General features: G+C 38.9%; 1 protein-coding gene and 1 long non-coding RNA gene across 2 annotated transcripts; one reads left to right on the plus strand and one right to left on the minus strand.

Annotated features, from left to right (window-relative positions):
* The first annotated feature begins 3812 nt into the window (after positions 1-3812).
* Positions 3813-5207, plus strand: LOC111803769. The gene has a single exon (XM_023688307.1). It carries the CDS (start codon positions 3813-3815, stop codon positions 5205-5207), a length of 1395 nt encoding a protein of 464 aa, XP_023544075.1.
* A 15704-nt stretch (positions 5208-20911) lies between these two features.
* On the minus strand, positions 20912-22218 carry LOC111803442. The gene is made up of 2 exons (XR_002816374.1): positions 21554-22218; positions 20912-21472 (listed from the first exon to the last, which is right to left on the minus strand). It is a non-coding gene; the product is annotated as an uncharacterized LOC111803442 (long non-coding RNA).
* Between the last annotated feature and the right edge of the window lie 1411 nt (positions 22219-23629).

The raw sequence follows: 23629 nt of genomic DNA on the forward strand, positions 1-23629 counted from the left end.
AAAGAATTGACAAGTCACATCCACCAATAGTACCTTTTGGAGAATTTTAGCCCTAGCGTGTGTAGACATGATTTTGGTGACTTGTCTTACACCCCCATAACGACACAAAAAGAATAGTAAAGGTCAATCGAACAAACAAGTAAAAGGGATTGGAACCAGCACGCGGCCATAGATAACACGTCTTGGATAAGCATAATTGGAACATCCGATATGCAGCCACAGGTAACTTGCCTTGGACAAGCATGACTGTGACACCCTACACCATGTCTCATGAGTAAAATGCCATAATGGACTTCATGTTTCCCTCTTCTAGATGAGATCCCTCGGTCATGTATTACTAGAAAGATGGCATGATCAAGTTTACACGAACAATGAGACCATGCGGTCTAACATGGAGAGTAATCTAAAAGCCAATTTAGGGAATGTTTTTAATAAGTTGACCATGTGATATGAGCAAAGTTAAGTTTGTGTACTACGTCCCTAGACACTCAAAAATTTATAGTACCTTTGCTTAAGAATACGATTAAGAGCCTAAAAGTAGGCTATTTACTAAATCTTTGTATCTCACTCTATGTTTTTTAGGAGCTGGTCATGGATAGAGGCAGATTTTGGAGCAAGAGTCATAAATCAGCTATGCACCCTCAAACTTTATTCTATTTTGAAATATTCTTGAGCATGTTTCTTATTTTGTGACTAAAACTATGTTTTGTATGCCCACTACTTTAATATAGTGTAAATATTGTATGAAATTATGTTTTAAATACCTTATTTTTATTTCGTGGTAAATTTTACCGTTTTTTCACAAGTCACGAATCGTGCTCTAGAGGCCTACAAAATCGAAAGAGTGTTGTAAAGTTCGTTAATTAAAGATTTTTATTACAACAATTTTTTTTTTTTTTTTTTTTTTTGTCGAGGATAATACATTGCAAGCTGGGAATTCAATGAGTTTTTACTCATTATGAATGGAACAAAAAGATTACGAGTTAACAAATGTAATGCACCATAATTTCTCCTCTTTGAATTAGTCGTAATAAGTTGTACTTTCTTAGAGAATCTTTGCTCTAATACAACCATGTCACGACCCAATTTTTTTACTCGAGCTTAACTAAGTAAAACGTAATAAAAAACATAAAAGACTAAATGAAAGGATGATACAATTTTTCGCATTTAACACGAAACATAAATACAATTTATTTACGAATAAAAAATGAAAGTTGGAATACATTTGGCCTATTAAATAATGCAACTTAAAATATTCAAATAGTTAAAACACGGAGTGACATTCTATGACACCGGCTCTAGATTTGCTTCCATCTTCGATCTGCTCCTTTCTGTCACTTAAAAAACCAGTGGAAACTTGAATGAGTACAAAGACTCACTAAGTAGCCTATTTGTAGGCTTTTAATCGTGTCGGTAAGGTATGTTAGGATACCACACTCTTTTCTAGTCATGTTCTTGTTCTTCACCTGAGAACTTATTCCCTTAGGTTATGTTCTTGTGTTCTGATTTCATGTCATAATCTAGGATAAGGACCATAGTCCTGGACTCAAAAATCTTAACCTTGGTTCTATTCTAAAGACCTTAACTCTGAGATTTTTGGTTCTTAGTTGACTTCCGTTTTAAAATTGTGTTTCAAGGTAGGAGTAATGACTGATTTCAGGCCTTTTTGTAGATTGTAACTCAAGAAATAAGTCCTTAAATTCGTTGGAAAACATAACTCTCAAGAGAATAACCCAAACTTTCCTTATTGGTTCACGTGATCCAGACCTTATCTCGCCTAAAATTCGTCACGAAATCTATTCATTTTATCCTCTCAAGCCAAAAAATCTTTTTTGAACGACAACTTTGTGTAGATGCTCCCAATTTTGTGTTTGAAGCTCTTGGTTCTTTTTTACCAATTTGCTATTTGATTATGAAGTTTATAAGACAGAACGATACATGCCTCTCTAGCTTCTAATTTCTTTACGAAAGCTTTTCTTCTTATTGCTACCAAACTCTTGGTATCTATAAATATGTGTTTAATGGACCGTGGGTAAAGAATTTGGAGTTTTTCTATAATTCATCCATTTTAAACTCATTTTTGATGTCCTTTAATTACCCTCGATCCTAACTTCTTTTGTCTTTGTGGTGATCATGGAATTCATTCTTGGCGTCCTAGAAAGTGAATGAATTTTCTTTGGAGGGATGAACTTTCTTGTAACTTCTAATTAGAATTTCAAAAATTCCTTCCTTCTTCAACCATGAAACTTAAATTGGAGAAACATGTTTATGGTACTTTCCGCTCTTAAATCTGCATGAAACTTGTAAAGGAACTTATTTAAAAGTGGTAGGAGTTGATTTGAGGCTAATTCGTGGAGACTAACTTCTTAGTATAGAAGTTAGATTGGCTTGATTCAACTCATCACGAGCTTCTATTCTTATCCTAAATGATCTTCCACACTTTTTTGTTTATAGCTCAAACATTGTTTGAATAGAAATATCTAAAACTGGGCTAATTTTGAGTTTAAGTATTTGAACAATTCGACGAAAAAATCTTCTCCATTAGCCATTTGCTGATTTTATCTTTGAATTCTTATTATTGAATCTATAACCCCTCGTATATAGTGATTAAAATTTTTTATGATGTAGACAGTTAAATTTCCCTAAACTTTGAATTTTATCTCATTGGTCCATTCTTGAAATTTCGAGATAAAATACTTGAACTCTAGGTATTCCTTTTCCATATGGAGTTAAAATTCCAAGAAGTTTCCTTAAAATTCCAAAAATGACTTTTTTTCCAAACTTTTTTGAAAGGTCTTCTAATCTTAAAATCGCTCACCTAACTCGAGTTTGGAATTTTCCTAAAAAAAACTAACTCGAGTTTGGATTTTTCTGCAAAAAAAAAAAAAAAAAGATGACTCAAAAGTGTGAACCACATCACTTTACTTTAAATTTATAAAAGAGACAATCATGAATATGTAAATCGTAGAAGTTTCAAATGTGAAAGGATAATCCACGTGAATCAATGTGAATGCATTAGCAACTCTCAAAATTAATAATATCTTATTTAGAGAGCTATATTTAATTATTAAAGTTAATGTTAATAAATTCTTAGTGTGAAAGGTACACATGTGCCAATTTTTATTTTCCATAATATATTCTTAACCTAAAAGTTTGAAACATTATGCATTTCTTGACATTAAAACACCACAATGTACAAAGTCTTAATTAGATGCGGGACGAATTAAAAAAAAATAAAAAAATGAAACACACAAACCATATTTTTAATTGGGCTTTTCTTGTAATATAGCTTTCTTTCATGGGATTACATCTCTAATATATCGATGATTTCAAGAACATTTTCTAATCGATGGATTATTAACTCTCAAATTAATCTTTTGACAAGTATTAGCTACTTCTTTTCTTCTTTCTTTTCGTTTATGGTATCCATTCTTGTTAATTCTACACATTACTTTTTCTCTATCCCTTGTTATAAGAAAAGATCTCTTAGAAAAATATAAACACACCAATAATATCATTCATCTCTAAAAAAAACACAAAATAAGGTTGTATTGATTTGTTTAGTTTCTTAGTCAATTCAATCTTGACCTGGTTTTAATTTAAAGTTTAATTCAAGCTGGCGTTTTTAGGTATGAATTTTATATTCCCAACTAGATCTTAATGTCGTTTTTCAATCATATTATTATATAGTTTTCCATTTTGATTTATTGATCTAAGTTCTCAAATTTATCTATAAATAGCCCTTCTCATTTTAATTTTAAAGCACACCCACCAAGAGTGAAAACTTGCTAAGAAACGAGAAAAAGGAGAAAATGGTGCTCCCGAGGTACGTGGCTTTCAAATCCAAGGCAGATGACTTGTATTTGAAGTACGTAAAAGAAGATGTTCAAATTCATGGATACATCAAGTACGATGCACATAATGTGATGACCCCTCACACAAAGTATGAAGTGGAGCCTGCTAAAGTTGGCAAAGGCTACGTGAATATAAGGTGTTGTTACAACAACAAATATTGGGTTTGTCCTTCGATCAACACTCGATATGTGGTTGCAGTAGCTGATGAACCAAATGAAGATCAATCCAACTGGGCGTGTACGTTGTTTGAACCCATCTTTGATCCAGATCATCAAGCCTATAGAATTAAGCATGTCTACCTTGGCTACAATACATGTAGTTGGAGAGATGGCTTAACTCGGGACAAGTGCTTATATATGGGGTATTCAACTCCAGACGCCAACCTCTGCGATCTTCATGTTGCTATAGATTGGGAATCATTCTATGTTTTACCCAAATATGTTGCATTTAAAGGTGACAATGGAAGTTACCTTCAAGCATGCTGGGTTGAAGGCTTTCCATATCTCCAATTTTCTTCTAATGATATTGGAGACCCAACGGTGGGAAATGAAGTTTCAACAACAAATGATGGAAATGTTCGCATTAAGTCAAACCACTTTGAAAAATTCTGGAGACGGAGTCCAAATTGGATTTGGGCAGATTCACATGACACCACTGCAAATGACAAAGATACATTATTTTGGCCCGTGAAAGTTGATAACAACATTGTGGCGCTTCGTAATTTAGGTAACAATCATTTTTGCAAGAGGCTCACAACGGAGGGTAAGACAAGTTGTCTTAATGCTGGTGTCCCCACCATCACCAAGGAAGCACGTCTGGAGATACAAGAGTTGGTTCTTTCGAGAAGCATCTATAATGTCATATTTCATCTTTTGGATGCACGAATTTATGGTCAACATGTCATCACCATGGCCAATGGAGATGCTAGTAATAGTTCCAATAAAGAAAACACTATAGATATCAAGCTCCGTTACACGATTTCTGAGAGTAATACATGGTCTTCCACTGTTTCTGCTAAACTCGGTGTAAAGACAACAATTCAAACAGGTATTCCACTGATTGCAGAGGGAAAAATTGAAATGTCTGCTGAGTTTTCTGGTGGATATACATGGGGAGAAACTCAATCAAAATCATCTGAGATAGAGACCGTATACAAAGTAACTGTGCCACCCATGTCTAGGGTGAGAGTGAGTCTACTCGCAACAAAAGGTCATTGCGATGTCCCATATTCGTATACTCAACGTGACACTCTTATGAATGGAGACCAAGTGACTAATTATTACGATGATGGAATTTATACGGCCGTCAATTGCTACAACTTCAAGTATGAGACAAAGCAAGAGCCACTCTAAGGTGTTTGTTTGCATTGTTATAAGTATTTGGGTTGAGGCCAATCATTCTCTCTTGGTTATAACTCTAGGAGATTGACTTTAAATAAGGTTATCAACCATCACAAATAAGGTTGGTGGAACCCAAATATGATCTTTTATCGTTTATATGTTCTATCCGTTATCATGATGGTGACCATAAATTATTGTCTTTTTTTTCATTGCAATATATTCCGCTCAGCCTTATCATCTAAGTGTACAAATATTTAAAACTTTAAATATTTCATAAATAATTTGCTAAAAATCAAACGTTACAAAAATCCTTAATATGTGACAAAAATTATTTATCTGCATTCTAAATACTCAATTTCTTTCATAGTGGATAAATAATCACCAAAAATGTGTCCATGACATATGGGACAAACTTGGTTGACAATCATTTGTCTATTGACCCTAATTTTCAAAAGAGTGGTTATGCATTAATGGAGGAAATTGAAGTTGGCAAAATTTTGGATGTTATTCAAACTACTGCAAACATTGAATACCATTATAAAAGAAAACATAAAAAGACTCCAAAATGTAAAAGCACGGTTTCACGCGATTCGATGGTTTAAAAAGATGGACAAATTTTTTCAGAGAATTTAAAACATAATTTAGAATATATTTATATTATATCAAAATATAAATGGTAGTGGAAACAAACACAAAACAAGGAATGGACACAAAATATTTAAAACAAAAGAGTGTGGAGGATGACGGATAAAGCTTGTCTGTGACATCTTCTCCAGAGTCAGCTCCCGACTTCGACCAGCTCTTTATTTACCTAAAAAATATGGGAAACATGGAGTAAGTACAAAGATACAGTAAGTAGCCTACTTGTATGCTCTTAATTATGTTATGTATATGCTAGGGTACCACACTCTTTCTTTTCTTGTTCTGATTTTTGTTGTAAGTACTTAGACTCTTTAGTTTTGTTCTTAACTTGTGAGTTCTTATCATGATCTATCCTAATGTAACGACTCAGGAAAGAAAGAAAAAATATATATATATAATAAAAAATAACTAAAAAATAAAATAAATAAATAAATAAATAAATAAAAACTCAGTCGCCGGAAAACCCTCGAGTTTTTCTGCGACCGCCGAGTTTCTCGGAACCCACGTGAAACGATGGCCACAGCACGCCCAGCCCTCAGCCCACGAAACCCAGCATCTTCAGAACACCTGCAAAGGGAGAAAAGATAGACAATTTCGAGAGAGAGAGAGAGATTTCGAACAAACGTCGGCGAGTGTCCAGTTTCTCCGACGAGCCCTCAAACCGACACCAAACGACCTGTTACCACCATGAGAAGGATCCCTAACGAAAGCACAATAACTCAGGGTACGTTTTGTGTTATTTCGTAAGCGCCGTCGTCGGTAACCGAGGTCGGAAAATTAGGTTTTCCTAATCGTTCATAGATCCGTGGTTTTAGGAACCTTTAGGCCGCAAGACTTCCAGAAAAGAAAGAAGGACGACGAATAAAGAGGAAGAGGAAGAGAGAGGACCGAAATCGGCAACGAAAACGCCGTGGGAAGGAGAGAGAGAAAGCTCGCCAGAAAATCGGCCGAAGTCGGGTAAGGAAGACGAGACCCACGGATCCGGGTCAACCCGAACCCAGAACCTGAGAGGGTCAGCCCATTCTTTCCTCGGCCTCTGCCTTCGGCCCAGCCCAACTACAGCGGCCCAAACCTCAAACCAGCCCAGAAGCTACGGTTCAGTTGAACCAACCCAGACTAGACCCACGGTCCAATTGAGCCGGCCTTCAAATCAAACCCTTGCGGCCTAGCCCAGTAAGCCAAGGCCCAACGATTAGTCTTGGCCCAGTAGCCTTCCACAGCCCGCGACCCGAACCGGACTGCGACCCGCGCTTCGACCCGACACTACCGCTCAACATGGCTCTCTCTGCTGCCGCCACGTGTCACACAGCGGCGCAGGCAATCCCTCGGCTCGGCTCGGCTCGGCGCAAACGACTTGGGCTCCCTCCGGTGACGCTCCGGCAACTACAGCGGCTGTTCGGCTCGGCTCACCTGTTTTCAGCCTGGTTTCCACTGTTTCGACCCTCACGGATCTGTTTTCGGCCCCGATTAAGGTATCCGAGGCCGTTTTAGAGCCGTATTTCACATTTATTAAATATTAGGTAAATTAATTGTGAAATACTAACGAAAAGTGGTGAACGGTGTGATAGGAAACAAACCCCAGCGACGTAGGAAGCAGCTCTCACGGAAGCAGAAAAGAACCCGTGCTGGCTGAAGGCAATGCAGGAGGAGATGACATCCATCACCGAGAACCATACGTGGAGTCTGGAGGATATGCCGCTGGGACACCGAGCCATAGGGCTCAAATGGGTCTTCAAACTGAAGCGCAACGAAAAAGGAGAAGTTGTGAAGCACAAGGCCTGTCTGGTGGCGAAGGGCTACGTCTAGAAGCAAGGAGTGGACTTCGAAGAGGTATTTGCGCCAGTGGCAAGGTTAGAATCCGTTCATTTCTTGCTGAAAATTGCGGCACATTACTCTTGGGAGGTTCACCATATGGACGTAAAGTCTGCTTTCCTTAACGGAGAGCTGAAGGAGACCGTCTATGTCCGACAACCACCTGGCTTCCTGGACAACGACAACCCCAATAAGGTACTACGCCTGCACAAGACACTCTACGGGATTCAACAAGCCCCACGAGCCTGGAACGTGAAGCTCGAGAGTACCCTACTGTCACTGAAATTCAAACGTTGTGCCTCTGAGCATGGCATGTACACGCACGGCCATGGCAAGAAACGACTGATCGTCGAAGTGTACGTCGACGACCTCATAATCACTGGAGGCGACGTGGAAGTCCTCAGAAGGTTCAAGAAGGAGATGTCAAAAAAATTTGGGATGAGCGATCTCGGCGTGCTCAGCTACTACCTCGGCATCGAAGTGCAACAAAATTCTACCAGCATCTCCATCTGCCAAAGTGCATACGCGAAGAAGCTGCTGGACACAACTGGGCTTGTGGACAGTAATCCTACAAGGATGCCAATGGAGGCCCGACTCCAACTAAGGAAGGCCGGCACTACATCGACAGTCGACTCCACCAATTACCGCAGCATTGTCGGGAGTCTGTGCTATCTAGTAAACTCTCGTCCTGATCTTACTTATTCTGTTGGATATGTGAGCAGGTTTATGGAAGCACCTAGGGAGGAGCATCTAGTGGCTGTCAAGCGCATCCTGCGCTATGTAGCCGGAACCAGAGGCTGGGGTGTAAGATACTGCACAGGGAGCGAAAAGGAGAAACTCAAGCTGGTCGGCTACAGTGGTAGTGACATGGCCGGTGACGTTGATGATCGGAAGAGCACCAGCGGAATGATCTACTTTCTCTCAGGCAGCGCGATCTGCTGGCAATCAACAAAACAGGAGGTAGTTGCTTTGTCTTCCTGCGAAGCAGAATACATCGCCGCTTCGATGGCAGCAACACAAGGGATCTGACTTGCGCGACTAATGGAAGAACTCATTGGGAGAGAAAGCGATCCACCAATGCTATACGTAGACAACAAAGCTACGATCTCCCAGATCAAAAATCCAGTTTTGCACGACCGGAGCAAGCACATAGAAATCAGATTCCACTACATTCGAGAATGTGTAGATCGAGGGCTCATCAAGATTGATTTCATCCGAACAGAGGAACAACTTGGAGACATTTTCACCAAGTCCCTGGCGCGGGTGAAATTTGAAGAACTATGCTCAAAGATCGGAGTTCAAATAATAAGGTACAGCTTTTAGGAGGAGATGGTTAAATAAAAGCCATGTGCCTTATTTAGTTAGGTTTCTCAAAACATCTGAATTCACGCGAATGGAAAAGTGTAATTCTAGGTGCCATTGTTTGGCCAATTTGGGCGAAGTCTTCGTCCACTTTTCTATTTTTGTATAATTGGTTTTTCTATTTTTGTAATTAGATTGGTTATTTAAATCGTTCAACTGAAGAAAAATAATATATCGAGTCTTCAGCAAATCTCAGCGAATCTCTCTCCCTCTCTCCTTTTACTTCCGCTAATTTTTTCTTCGAAGAAACCTTCGGCCAATTTTTCGTTGACATTGTCCTCCGAATTGCGAGAGTCAATATATCCAGTACCACCCTGGGAAAGCAAATGTGGTTGCAGACGCCTTGAGTAGGAAGATGGTCCACTCGTCGGCCGTCATTACGAGGGAAGTAAGGGTACAAAGAGAGTTCGAGTGAGCCAACATAGCTGTAGCGACCGAGGGAGTCATAGCACAGCTGGCCCGACTCACGGTACAACCTATGCTTAGGCAGAGAATTATTACCTCCCAACGAGAGGATTCTATCCTACAGAAAGTCTTAGGACAGCTAGACGAAAGTTTAGTAGATGGATTCTCGAAGTCATCAGATGAAGGACTATTGTATTAGGGGCGTTTATGTGTTCCGAAAATAGAAGATTTAAGGAAGGAGATACTGATGAAAGCTCACAACTCACCATTTGCCATGCATCCAGGAGGTACTAAGATGTACCAAGATTTAAAACAACACTTTTGGTGGAAGAGCATGAAGAGGGATGTGGCGGGGTTTGTGAGCAAGTGCTTAGTTTGTCAACAAGTGAAAGCTCCAAAACAAAAGGCGGCGAGGTTGTTGCAGCCCCTAAGCATACCGGAGTGGAAGTGGGAAAACATAGCGATGGACTTCATAGTAGGTTTACCCAAAACGCCCAAGGGCTATACAGTGATCTGGGTAGTTGTCGATAGGTTGACCAAGTCGGCACACTTTCTACCTGGGAAGGTTACATATACAGTTGACAATTGGGCACAACTGTACGTGAAAGAAATAGTAAGACTACATGGAGTCCCAGTGTCTATAGTGTCAGATCGGGATCCACGCTTTACGTCAGCGTTTTGGCGCGGACTTCAAAAAGCACTGGGTACCCGCCTCGACTTTAGTACCGCCTTTCACCCTCAAACAGATGGACAAACGGAGCGTTTAAACCAAATTCTAGAGGACATGCTACGCGCTTGCGTACTAGATTTTAAGGAAAGTTGGGATTCCAAACTACACCTAATGGAATTCTCGTATAACAACAGTTTCCAAGCAACTATTGGAATGGCACCGTTTGAGGCCCTGTACGGGAAACGGTGTAGGTCCCCACTGTGTTGGGACGAGGTAGGAGAGAAAGAATTAGTAGGACCCGAGTTGGTTCGACTCACCAATGAGGCTGTCCAGAAAATTCGAGCGAGGATGCGTACCGCTCAAAGTAGACAGAAAAGCTACGCCGATGTAAGGCGTAAAAGCCTGGAGTTTGAGGTGGGGGACCCAGTATTCCTCAAGGTGGCACCTATGAAAGGTGTGTTAAGATTCGGACATAAGGGCAAGTTAAGTCCTAAATTCATTGGACCATTCGAGATCCTAGAGCGAGTTGGTCCGGTAGCGTATAAGTTAGCCTTACCTCCAGCCCTCTCAGGAGTACATGATGTATTTCATGTGTCGATGCTGAGGAAGTACATTACGGATCCTATCCACGTAATAGACTACGAACCACTCCAACTCAATGAAGATCTGAGCTACGAGGAAAAACCAGTAAGAATCTTAGCTAGAGAAGTAAAAACCTTACGCAACAGGAGTATTGCGTTCGTTAAGGTACTGTGGCGGAATCACCACAGTGAGGAAGCCATGTGGGAGCGTGAGGACGAGATAAGAGAGAAATACCCCAAGTTGGTACAAGATTTTGAGACTTTCGAGGACGAAAGTTCTTTTTAGGGGTAGATAATGTAACGACCGAGGAAAGAAAGAAAAAAAAAATATATATATATATAATAATAAATAAATAAATAATTAATTAATTAAATTTTTAAAAAAAATTAAAAACTCAGTCGCCGGAAAACCTGCGAGTTTTCCGGCGACCGCCGAGTTTCGCGAAACCCACGCGAAACGACGCCACAGCACGCCCAGCCCTCAGCCCACGACACCCAGCATCTTCAGAACACCTGCAAAGGGAGAAAAGATAGAAAATTTCGAGAGAGAGAGAGAGAGAGATTTCGAACAAACGTCGGCGAGTGTCCAGTTTCTCCGACGAACCCTCAAACCACCCTCAAACCGACACCAAACGACCTGTTACCACCATGAGAAGGATCCCTAACGAAAGCACAATAACTCAGGGTGCGTTTTGTGTTATTTCGTAAGCGCCGTCGTCGGTAACCGAGGTCGAAAAATTAGGTTTTCCTAATCGTTCATAGATCCGTGGTTTTGGGAACCTTTAGGCCGCAAGACTTCCAGAAAAGAAAGAAGGACGACAAATAAAGAGAGAGGAAGAGAGAGGACCGAAATCGGCAATGGAAACGCCACGGGAAGGAGAGAGAGAAAGCTCGCCAGAAAATCGGCCGAAGTCGGGTAAGGAAGACGAGACCCACGGATTTGGGTCAACCCGAACCCAGAACCCGAGAGGTTCAGCCCATTCTTTCCTCAGCCTCTACCTTCGGCCCAGCCCAACTACAGCGGCCCAAACCTCAAACCAGCTCAGAAGCTACGGTTCAGTTGAACTAACCCAGACTAGACCCACGGTCCAATTGAGCCGGCCTGCAAATCAAACACTTGCGGCTCAACCCAGTAAGCCGAGGCCCAACGATTAGTCTTGGCCCAGTAGCCTTCCACAGCCCGCGACCCGAACCACGACCCGAACCGGACTGCGACCCGTGCTTCGACCCGACACTACCGCTCGACGTGGCTCTCTCTACTGCCGCCACGTGTCACATAGCGGCGCAGGCAGTCCCTCGGCTCGGCTCGGCGCAAACGGCTCGGGCTCCCNTTTTTCAGGTAAAGGCAAGGCTCCCATGTACGGTTGACGGTGGCATCGTGATCAGAGACTGTGGCGCGTGCATAGGATAGTTGCATATTTAAAATTCCTAGTCTTGGTTAGGATAGGGCGTTTGCATTTCATTCATTTATATTAATTAATTTGTAATCGTTTTATTTTATCTTTTGAACTCCAGCATGATGTTTGAAACACGTAAGTTCGGCAGTGTTTTCCAATGTTTTAATGTATTCTGAAGTTTTAAATTTTTCCGCTAATAAAGATGAGCATGCTTAGATTTTTATTCTGCATTAGAGATGAGCATGAGACGTTAGTGACGACTCTAGATATGTAGAAATTTAGGGTCGTTACACATAAGGACCTTGGTTCTTGGATTTTGAGGTTTGAGATGTAAGGGCCTTAGTACTATGATTATGAGTTCTTGTTTTTAGAACTTGGATCTTGATCCATGTTCTAGTCCTTGATCCTTGTCTATTCTTAGTTACTTTCTAGGTTCTTGTCCTGTTGTTCTTGGTTCGTTTTCCAAGACACTCCCCCTAAGATTTACGATACTAGTCATAAACTTGACAACCCATGTCCAAGGCTTCATACGTTTCAAGCGACACAGTCTGAACCTACGTCCAAGGCTTCATGCGTTCCAAGCTAAGTAGTCTAAACTCGCATCTAGGGATTTCCCTGTGATACGGTTTGAAAACCTATGCTTAAGTCTCTCAATTCCTTCATCAAAGTTACTAAATGAATGCTCAATTTTCAGAAAAATAGATAGTATATAGGAGTTCAATACTTACCCCAAAATTATACCCAAAACTGATTTTCTTAAATTGGGCACATTGTTGGGATTAATTCTTTTTGTGGTCTTCTATGAAAATATTGCTTGAAGGTGCAAAAGATGATTGAGATTGGTCTCACTCAACAAATATGCCTGTAAGCTCAGATTGTATTTTCAAGCTTTTACTTCTTTTTTTAATGGCGGCAACGATTGGGGGAATGGGTTCTAGGCTCTTTCAACACTCGATTGATTCTTTCATAATACTTGTGGATAATAGTTTAGAAACTAGAAACAAGTTTGAAGGGAAATGGTAGATAATTGCTCTCGAATTTGGAAGAAATCTAAGAGGAAAAACCCAAAAACTAAATGGCTATGACTCACGATTGAAAGCATGACCTTGCTCTATTGTTGTTCCATATAAATGCTCGAACTTCAAACTTTATAGGGGAAGGTTAATTTGGATATTATGTTTTCTATGTTTTTAATATGTTTTCTATGTTTTTAATATTCTCTTCCATCAGCCAACAACTAACTTCCAATTTAAATTATAGCCATTGAATGTGGGGAGTTGTGTCCTCTAGAATATACTCAAATTTGGTGAAACTCCAACGATTGGATTTGAAGATTCGAAGGCTTTTCTGATCATTGGTCATTGCCATGGATCTGATTTTCTGATTTGTGGCATTTTCGTAATTATCTCGAAGTTAAGGGGTATTTTGGTAATTTACTATTTTCCGAATATTTTATTATGAAAAATCCATAAAAAATTAATTTTTTTTTTCTTTCTTAAGCATCTTGAAATTTCTTCTTGGTAAGAAATTAAAAATGAAAGTTTTTGAAAATTGGAAAATTTGACTAATTCCAATCTTCCAAAGGCCTAAAGTTCTTAAAATTGTTTGCTAAGGTATTAAAATAACTTGCTTAAGACCCTCGTCTTTGCTTACATACCTTTTGGTCCACTTGAAACCGCCCTAGTTTGAACATGGTTGTCTTATGCCTGCTTTTCTAGGAAGATTATCTCATGTGATCAGAGATTTATTTATATTTGTTGAACACTATCATAGGTCCTATTCTTTAGGACCAGGACCTATTCTTAAGGTCTTGCTAATAATTTTAGGCGTGTTAGTTTAGCTTAGCTTTAGGTTTACCCATTCTTTATCTTGTTCAAATCATCAAGTTTTGGGTGTCACATTTTATGTCTTGACTAACTTTGGTGTTGTGAGTAGGTTTGTTCTACTTTCGGTGCACAATAATATTAACTTTGAGTTCCAACAAATTCCAACCGTTGATATGATGAGGCGTGTCTTCAAGATCCTACCAAGATTTGGTAAAGATCTAATGGTTAGATGGAGAGTTTGTGTAGGCATTCGCGTATTCCTTCTAAATTTTTCACACTAATGGCATTTTATATATTTAATACTAATATTTTGGTAATTGACCATTTTTAGAATATTTTATTATTATTATTTTTGAAAATATTCAAATTTTTTTCATCATCTTAAAACTTTGAAACATTAATAAATTAATAAATATTTTTGGTGAAAGTAGATATGCATTTAATGACATTAAGACACCAAAATGTAAAAAGCCTTAATTAGGTGGACGAAATAAAAAAAAGATGGGTTTGTGATACATTTACAAAAAGAATTATAAATGACTCTAAACATAGAAACATACTGACGCTTTAAAACGACTCCCTCTATGGCTATACAGCTCTCGAACTCTCCCCATCTCGATTGGTAACATGTGAATACCTAGAAAAGAAAAGTGGAAAGGGCTAAATATAAAAATATTTAGTAAGAAACTTACTTGTAGGCTCTTATCACATCTTTAACCTAATAAGTATCCACGTGTTTTACTTTGGGTTCTAGGAAGTTGGGGCCTAGCCTCTACGGTTACTTGAGCATCTAGAGAAGCCTTAGAGTTCCAAGCGGTTCTCTAGCTGCTCATGAACTCCACTCCAGGTTTGGAGGTGGTTCTTCCATTTTTGGTGCGTAGATCTACTAGATGGTGAGTCTTAGCTCGAGGCGAACTATCTTTACAGTTATGTTGACTTAGGTTAGCTTGTTTTGCCTTTGCAATAAGAAACAAATGTCTTGGACTGAGACGCGACCTTATAAAGCTGTTGGTGGGAAAATATAGTAATTGCTAGCCTGCTTGTCATCTATGGAAGGCTAGTTGGCGAACCTTTCCACAAAACCATTAAGTCACCTATTTTGGATGTGCGACCTCGTGTTTTAGCCAGCTACTATGCCAACCTGTGGGGTTCCACGCCGCCTCTTAGGATGAGAGTATTACTCTTGCTCTTCCACAAGGTTGGTGTAGCTATCACATTATCCCAACCAATCTGTGTCTAGCTTGACAGTACAGGTACGAGAGTAAAACCTTGATGGTACGGGTATCGGAGTGGAAAGGGAAGCAAAGACTCTGATGACATCATTAAACAACTAATTTCCTAGAGAGCTACTAACGGAGGTACTAATGACACCGCACATATTGCTAACGCCATAGAAAGCTACCTTTGTCATTCTTGGATACCGTGATGGTATACTAGGTTCTTAGGGGCATCTAGATGATTTGGTTCTCAACTATCTTTTTTAGGATGTTTAGGACTTACTCTTTGATTAATTCATACTTTGGGTGCACATAGGTCTATACTTTTTATTGCTACTCATCATTCTAAAGTGATATCTTGGCGTACATAAATATCGAATGTAAAGTCCATACTAACATAGCGTAACGAGAAAGTATCACGATGCACGTGACATACATAAATGTATGAGGCTTCTATGGCTTAAAATTATAACATATAATAAGAATTACTTCATTGTTCCTTTCATTCATGTCATACTATACATATGAGTCATGTATGCATAGTCATTCATCATGACTTTCATTTGTCATCATCATTGGTACAGTATAATCTATAGCACGGTTTCACATTGTATGACATAGCATAACATACATAACATCTCATATCATACATACTATGACATAATACATAATAGGACATCACAATATGAAAAGAACTTCTTATCCTCAATTTTGAGGTTAATAATGTCTTATTTAAAAAAGCTATATTTAATTATTAAGGTTAAAAGTTAGAAACATTAAAAAAAAAAAAAAAAAAAAAAAAAAAAAAAAAAAAAAAAAAAAAAAAAAAATACACCTATCTCAATTTTTATTTATGATAATAAAATTTTAACGTAAAAGTTTGAAACATTTATAAATATTTTGGTGGAAGTGGTTATGCATTTAGTGATATTAAAATACCATCGTGTATAAAATCTTAATTAGGTGAAGGATGAATTAAAAGAACAGATGAAATACACAAAAATATTTATAATTGAGCTTTTCTTATAATGGTGTACATGATACTCGTATCATTGTAGTATTGTATGCATCTATACTAATCATAACGGGAAAGTATCTTGATACATGTGAATATACAATTTCACATTCATCAATGACATAACGTATCAACATGGTGTTTCATATTATGACATATCTCATAGTAACAATGCATCATATCATAACAAGCAAACATATCAATCACAAGATACGACACATGCAAGGGTCATAGAACATGCACCGATCATACTTCAAACAATTCATTTAATCAAACTACTTCAAACAATTCATTTAATCAAACTAGTAATGAAGCCACTTATCTGGGTTGCTTAAGTTGAAGTCACTGTCAAATCCTCTCCATTAGCTGCTTGTTAACTTTACCTTTGAATTTTGACCATTAGATCTATAGCCCCTTGAATCGAAGCGTTGTGATTAAAATTTTTGGTGATGCAAACAGTTAGAATTTCCATAAATTTTGAGAGGTATTTTGATAATTTTCCAATTTTTCAATATTTTATTTAAAAAATACAAATTTTTTAAAAAGTGTCGTATGCTTTATGCCATTTTTCCTTTCATGAACATATTTTAACTTCCTTTATCATAAGGAGTTAAAATTTCAACAATTTTATGCTTATTATTTCATTTTCAAACCTTTTCGAAAGGCGTTCCATCCTTACAAATCTTTCTAAGAAATTTAAATTGCTTAGTTGAATACCCTAACTCGATTAGAAATGCAGAGGATCGATCTCTTGTGTAGCTTGGTCTAGAATGTTTTAGCTCTTGATTTTTCATTAAAGTTGCCGATCTCAATTCTCACGAGCTACAGGAATGCTTAATTTTAAGAAAAGTGAACCGTAGATAGGAATTTGATATTTACCTCAAAATTAAGTCTGAAATTGATTTTCTCCAATGGAGCATGTTCTTGAGATTAATTCTCTTTGTGGTCTTCTATGTAAATACTCCTTGAAGGTGCAAAAATTGGATGGGACTTGCCTTGCTCGATAAATTTGTGTATAGGCTCGGATTCGATTTACAAGATTACTTTGAACTTCTTCAATGGCGGAAACGGTTGAGGGAGTGAGTTCTTAGCTCTTCCAACACTCAATTCCTTCATAAAACTCGTGGGTAATCTTATGTAGAAGCTATAGGAACGAGTTTGAAGGGAAATGGTGGAAAATTGCTCTTGGAATTTGGAAGAAATCCGAGAGTAGGAAACCCAAAAACTAAACAGTTATAATTCACAAGTGAGAGCTCGACCTTGCTCGATTCTTGTTCCTATGAATGCCCCAACTTCAGACTTTATAAGAGAAGCTTAAATCGATGTTGAAACCTCTAGAATCGTCCTATGGAGATTGAATTTTCTGAATTTATCATTGAAAATATCCTCTCAGATCAACAAGCAACCAACCTCCAATTTGAAATTTTGTCGTTGGATATAATGAGTTGTGCCTTCTCTAGAACATACTCAAATTTTGTGAAGATCCAACCGTTTGATTTGAAGATCCGAGGGATTTTCTCATCACTTCTCACTGCCCCGTATATGATTTTCTGATCCGTGGCATTTTCCTAATTATTTCGATAATTTGGTTATTTGTAGAACATTTTGTTATTTTTTTCTAAAAAAAATTAAAAAAATTTCTAAAAATTCTTTCACCTTTTGTTAGTCATTTTTTCCACCTTGAAATGCTTTCTCCCTAAAGAATTAAAATCAGGAAAAATCCTAAAAAATTAGAAAAATTATCTTTTTCTCCCTTATGCTTGTTCTATCCTTTTTGTTATAAATATATATGGTAAATAAAAATATACCTAGGTAGAGATATATATAAGAGATATTTCGTAAATATTTGATATATATATACGGTAGATATTTCGTAAAGATTTGGTAAATCTATATTTACTTAAACTGAGACCATATATATACTAGTAGTGCTTTCAAAATGTATTTTTCTTCATTTTTGTACTCTTATACATTAGTGAAATTATAATAAATTTTTTAGCTAATATTCTCCTTGATTTTTCTCTCTCTTATTCTGTGTTCAATGAAGTGTGTGAGTTGTTGTGCGATCCTAACACGTTACTTTTAATATTACTTTGGGTGCTACGGTATACCTTACATATATTTATTGTAATTAATTTAATTACATTTACACACATGGCCATCATTCTCACCTAACTCGAGTTTGGATTTTTTTTTTAAAAAAATGACTCAAAAGTGTGAACCCATGCCAATTTGGTTTGAATTTAAATATTAGAAGTTACAAAATTTGAAAGGATAATCTAAATTTGAATCGATGTGAATGCATTAATAACTCCTACGGACTGAGCCGGACATTAAAACACCATAGTGTACATTAGCGACTCCTACTAATAGCTATATTTAATTATTAAGGTAAAAGTTAATAAATTCTTAGTATGAAAGGTATACGTGTCCCAATTATTATTTTCAATAATAAATTTTAAGGTAAAAGTAGTCAGGTGTCTAGTGAAGTTAAAACCATAGTGTACCATTGCATTATCAACGCTCAAAATTAATATCTTGATATGTATTAGTTACATTTTTTCTTATTTCTTTCCTCTTATGGTATCCATTCTTGTGAATTCTACGTATTACTTTTTCTCATCCTTTTTAGAACAAAAGATCTCTTAGAAAAAAATATAAACACAAAAAAACCCAAAATGAGGTCGTATTGATTTGTTTAGTATCTTAGCCAATTCAATCATGATCACGTACTCAACAAATTAATCTTGATATTGATGTGATAGTTTTTACTCGAAAGTCTAATTCTAGCTGCCATCTCTAGGTATTAATTTTATCTTCCCAACTACCTCATTTAATGTCAGTCTTTCAATCATATTATTATATAGTTCTCCACTTTGATTTATTGATCTTCTAAGTTTTAAAGTTTATCTATAAATAGCCCTTCTAGTTATAATTTTAAAGCACATCCATCAAGAGTGATGAAAACTTGCTAAGAAACACAAGAGAAAGGAGAAAATGGTGCTCCCAAGGTAGGTGGCTTTCAAATCCAAGGCAGATGACTTGTATTTGAAGTACGTAAAGGAAGATGTTCAAATTCATGGATACATCAAGTATGATGCACGTAATGTGGTGACCCCTCACACAAAGTATGAAGTGGATCCTGCTAAAGTTAGCAGGGGCTACGTGTATATAAGGTGTTGTTGTAACAACAAATATTGGGTTTGTTCTTCAATCAATACTCGATATGTGGTTGCAGTAGCTGATGAACCAAATGAAGATCAATCCAGCTGGGCGTGTACATGTTGACCATAAATTCGTGCATCCAAAAGATGAAATATGACATTATAGATGCTTCTGGAAAGAACCAACTCTTGTATCTCCAAACGTGCTTCTTTAGTGATGGTGGGGACACCAGCATTAAGACAACTTGTCTTACCCTCCGTTGTGAGCCTCTTGCAAAAATGATTATTACCTAAATTACGAAGCGCCACAACATTGTTATCAACTTTCACGGGCCAAAATAATGTGTCTTTGTTATTTGCAGTTGTGTCATTTGAGTCTGCCCAAATCCAATTTGGACTCCGTCTCCAGAATTTTCCAAACTGGGTTGACTTAATGCGAACATTTCCTTCATTTGTTGTTGAAAATTCATTTCCCACAGTTGGGTCTCCAATGTCATTAGCAGAAAATTGGAGATATGGAAGGCCTTGAAACCAGCATGCTTGAAGATAACTTCCATTGTCACCTTTAAATGCAACGTATTTGGGTAAAACATAGAATGATTCCCAATCTATAGCAGTATGAAGATCGCAGAGGTTGGCGTCTGGAGTTGAATATCCCATATACAAGCATCGGTCCCGAGTTAAGCCATCCCTCCAACTACATGTATTGTAACCAAAATAGACATGCTTAATTCGATAGGCTGTGTCACTTGGAACGCATGAAGCCTTGGACAAAGGATTGTCAGGTGCATGTCTAGTGCCGTAAATTCTAGATGGAGTGTCACGACCCGATTTTCGAGGCTTCGAAAATCAGACCGTGAACCAAAAGACGAAATCGAAAACAAACAAAATGAAAGTAGAAGAAAAGAAAACCAAAGTAAAAATATAAAAATACTTTGAATTAAAACAAAAGAGAGAAATTTTGTTTGTTAATTATTACAAAAGAAATTGCAAATATAAAATGAAATACAAAAGACTCTAAAAGACCGAAAAGGGACTGACGCTCCGGAACGACCCCCTCTGTGACTGTACAACTCTCAAACGCTCCTCTACCTCGACCAGCAGCCAGTGAACACCTGAGAAAAATAAATGAGAACGGGATGAGTATAAAAATTATACTCAGTAAGCCACCTACTTGTAGGCTCTCTTCGCATCTTAATTTAACAGAACTCCCACGGTTTTCTAATTCGGTTCTAGGACATCGGGTTCTAACCTTAGTCTCTTGGGGCTTGCCCCTTGGGTTTCACCGGTTCATCGTCCTTTCATTAGTCACCTAGAGGTTCCTTATGCCAAGCTAATATGATCGGTATCTCTCTATGAGGCGCTACCTCTACATGGCTATCTAGAACTACATGGTACCTAGCCTAGGGGTGTGCTGAATACCCCTACGCCCATATAGTCCTCCTATGGGGGGCGCGACCCAACCCGTTCCCATGCAGCTAATGGGCTGTACGACGTGGGGACACATTTCCCATGCGAAATGGCTAAGAACAGTAAGGACTGATCAGGGACCCTTGGTCCTCCCACGAAGCTATAGATACCGTTCTCACGCTAGCAATCTGTGAACCCTCCTAGGTACTTTCTTGCCGTGGTAAACCGCTAAGTTTCTAGGGTAAAATTAAGTCTGTCCAGAGCGACATATCGCTCCTAACAGAAATTCCCTAATCTTATCATAGAAATGGGCCCTAGCAATGAACAGAGGGTGCATGCAATCTTCTTCTAACATCATAGTATGTAATTCATGCAAACTAGGCATACCGGCTCAACGGGGCGATGACCTCCATCAAGCACCCAGAGCACGAAGTTCGCGCTCAATGGGACGAATTCGTCCATCAAGCACCCGAAACCCGGCATACACAACTCTAACATAAATTAAACGCATGCATACGTACAACGGAAGCTTAAGGCATACAAGCAACACTCAGAAAATTCACCCAACACATCATAACAATCCATCTAATTAATCTCATTCATGGAGAGCTAATTTAAGGCAAAATTACTAACATGCATACATACAATCCAAGCGAACCCTACAAGTATTTCTTCCTAAATACCGGGTGGTGACTTACCCGATTGACGCGTGTTCTTCGTTGAGCATTTCTACACCAATAGAGTGTCCACAAATGCTGAATTTTCTCATTTAAACCCTATTCCATATAAAAATAGGGTTAGAGTTGGAATCGGAGGGAAATCGGGCAAACAGAAATCGAACGGGCTGAAAACAGCACCTCACGCGCTCACACGCGCCTGGGGAAGGTGCTACACGCGCACGGCCACGCGCGCGTACGGACGCGCATGAGGGAGGGGAGACGCGCGCTGAGGTGTTGCCACGTGGCGCCCGATAAACGGTCAGCCAAGGTCGAGGTCGTTGGTTCGAAACCGGAAGGGCGCGCTGGAAATTCGAGTTTGTTTACGCTGACGCGTGGCAACGAGAAGCCGGGTCGGTGGTCCGGGTTGCGCGCGGGTCATCGGGTCGCGAACTCGAGTAGCGGGCCGCCGGCCATCGAATCCCACCCGACGCGAAGTATTTCTTTGATTTTTTCGTCTCCAATGGACGCTTGACACGTGGCCCTTCTTCTCCGGCGAAGCTCATCCTCCTCCTCCTTTCTCCTCTTTGAGGAATACAACCTCCTTCACAGGTTTTGAGCGTAATCCTCTGTAGATTAACATACTCAAATTTCAGGCTCTAACTCTTACTATATCTCACAGATCTAAAGCAATTTCGAGAATCTGGATTCAAGAACTTTACCTTTAGATTTTTCCTCGTTTCTGGATGGTTTTGGACGATCTAAAAGTTAAGAATGTTCTTCTCTAAGTTCTGTGAAGATTTCATGAAGGCTCGGCCGGAACCGGACTCCTCGTGGCCGGAGCGGCTGTTACCTCCCTCTCTCTCTAGAACTTTCCTTCTCTCTCTATAATTTTATTTCTCTCACTATTTACATTCTTCTCTTTCTGCCATTTCTCCTTCTCTTCCTTTTCCCCTTTATTTTTTCTTTTTCTCTTTTATTCGTATGTTACTAAAAAGGAGGGTATAATGACCAAATTACCCTCCAGGGATTAACCTTGACCATTCTTTTAATTTTCTATCATTTTTCTTTTATATTTTTCTTAAGTTCTTTTATTCCTCATCATTTTTCTCTTCCGTCTCATCTCGTATTTTGGTCTTTAAGACCTTCACTAAAATTGAGAGAGATCGACTTTTAAGGTAAACTTAGATTTTAAACTTTCAATTGAGGCTCGGGTATTACAAATTCTCCCCTCCTTAAAAACTTTCGTCCTCGAAAGTTGACATCTCTTGGAAGAACTTGGGATAGACATTTCTCATATCTCTTCACGATCCCAGTTGCCTCTTCATCACAATGGGTATACCATGAGACTTTTACTACGTGAACCACTTTGTTGCACAAGCACCTAGTGTCACAGTCTGACACAATAGAGACTGGCACCTCCTCAGGCATACTAACTCTTGATATATAATAGATCCTATCGATCTACTAGATATGTAGTCTCGCCTGGAATGAAGTAAGCTATTTTNTCGGTATCTCTCTATGAGGCGCTACCTCTACATGGCTATCTAGAACTACATGGTACCTAGCCTAGGGGTGTGCTGAATACCCCTACGCCCATATAGTCCTCCTATGGGGGGCGCGACCCAACCCGTTCCCATGCAGCTAATGGGCTGTACGACGTGGGGACACATTTCCCATGCGAAATGGCTAAGAACAGTAAGGACTGATCAGGGACCCTTGGTCCTCCCACGAAGCTATAGATACCGTTCTCACGCTAGCAATCTATGAACCCCCTTAGGTACTTTCTTACCGTGGTAAACCGCTAAGTTTCTAGGGGAAAATTAAGTCTGTCTAGAGCGGCATATCGCTCCTAAAAGAAATTCCCTAATCTTATCGTAGAAATGGGCCCTAGCAATTAAGAGAGGGTGCATGCAATCTTCTTCTAACATCATAGTATGTAATTCATGCAAACTAGGCATACCGGCTCAACGGGGCGATGACCTCCATCAAGCACCCAGAGCACGAAGTTCGCGCTCAATGGGACGAATTCGTCCATCAAGCACCCGAAACCCGGCATACACAACTCTAACATAAATTAAACGCACGCATACGTACAACGGAAGCTTAAGGCATACAAGCAACACTCAGAAAATTCACCCAACACATCATAACAATCCATCTAATTAAGCTCATTCATGGAGAGCTAATTCAAGGCAAAATTACTAACATGCATACATACAATCCAAGCGAACCCTACAAGTATTTCTTCCTAAATACCGGGTGGTGACTTACCTG

The sequence above is a fragment of the Cucurbita pepo genome, chromosome LG10 (genome assembly GCF_002806865.2).
Source record: "Cucurbita pepo subsp. pepo cultivar mu-cu-16 chromosome LG10, ASM280686v2, whole genome shotgun sequence".
Lineage (NCBI taxonomy): Eukaryota > Viridiplantae > Streptophyta > Magnoliopsida > Cucurbitales > Cucurbitaceae > Cucurbita > Cucurbita pepo.

Bases quoted from the DNA above. Each gene is read 5' to 3' on its own strand.
- LOC111803769 (XM_023688307.1), top strand. From the start codon at position 3,813: ATGGTGCTCCCGAGGTACGTGGCTTTCAAATCCAAGGCAGATGACTTG.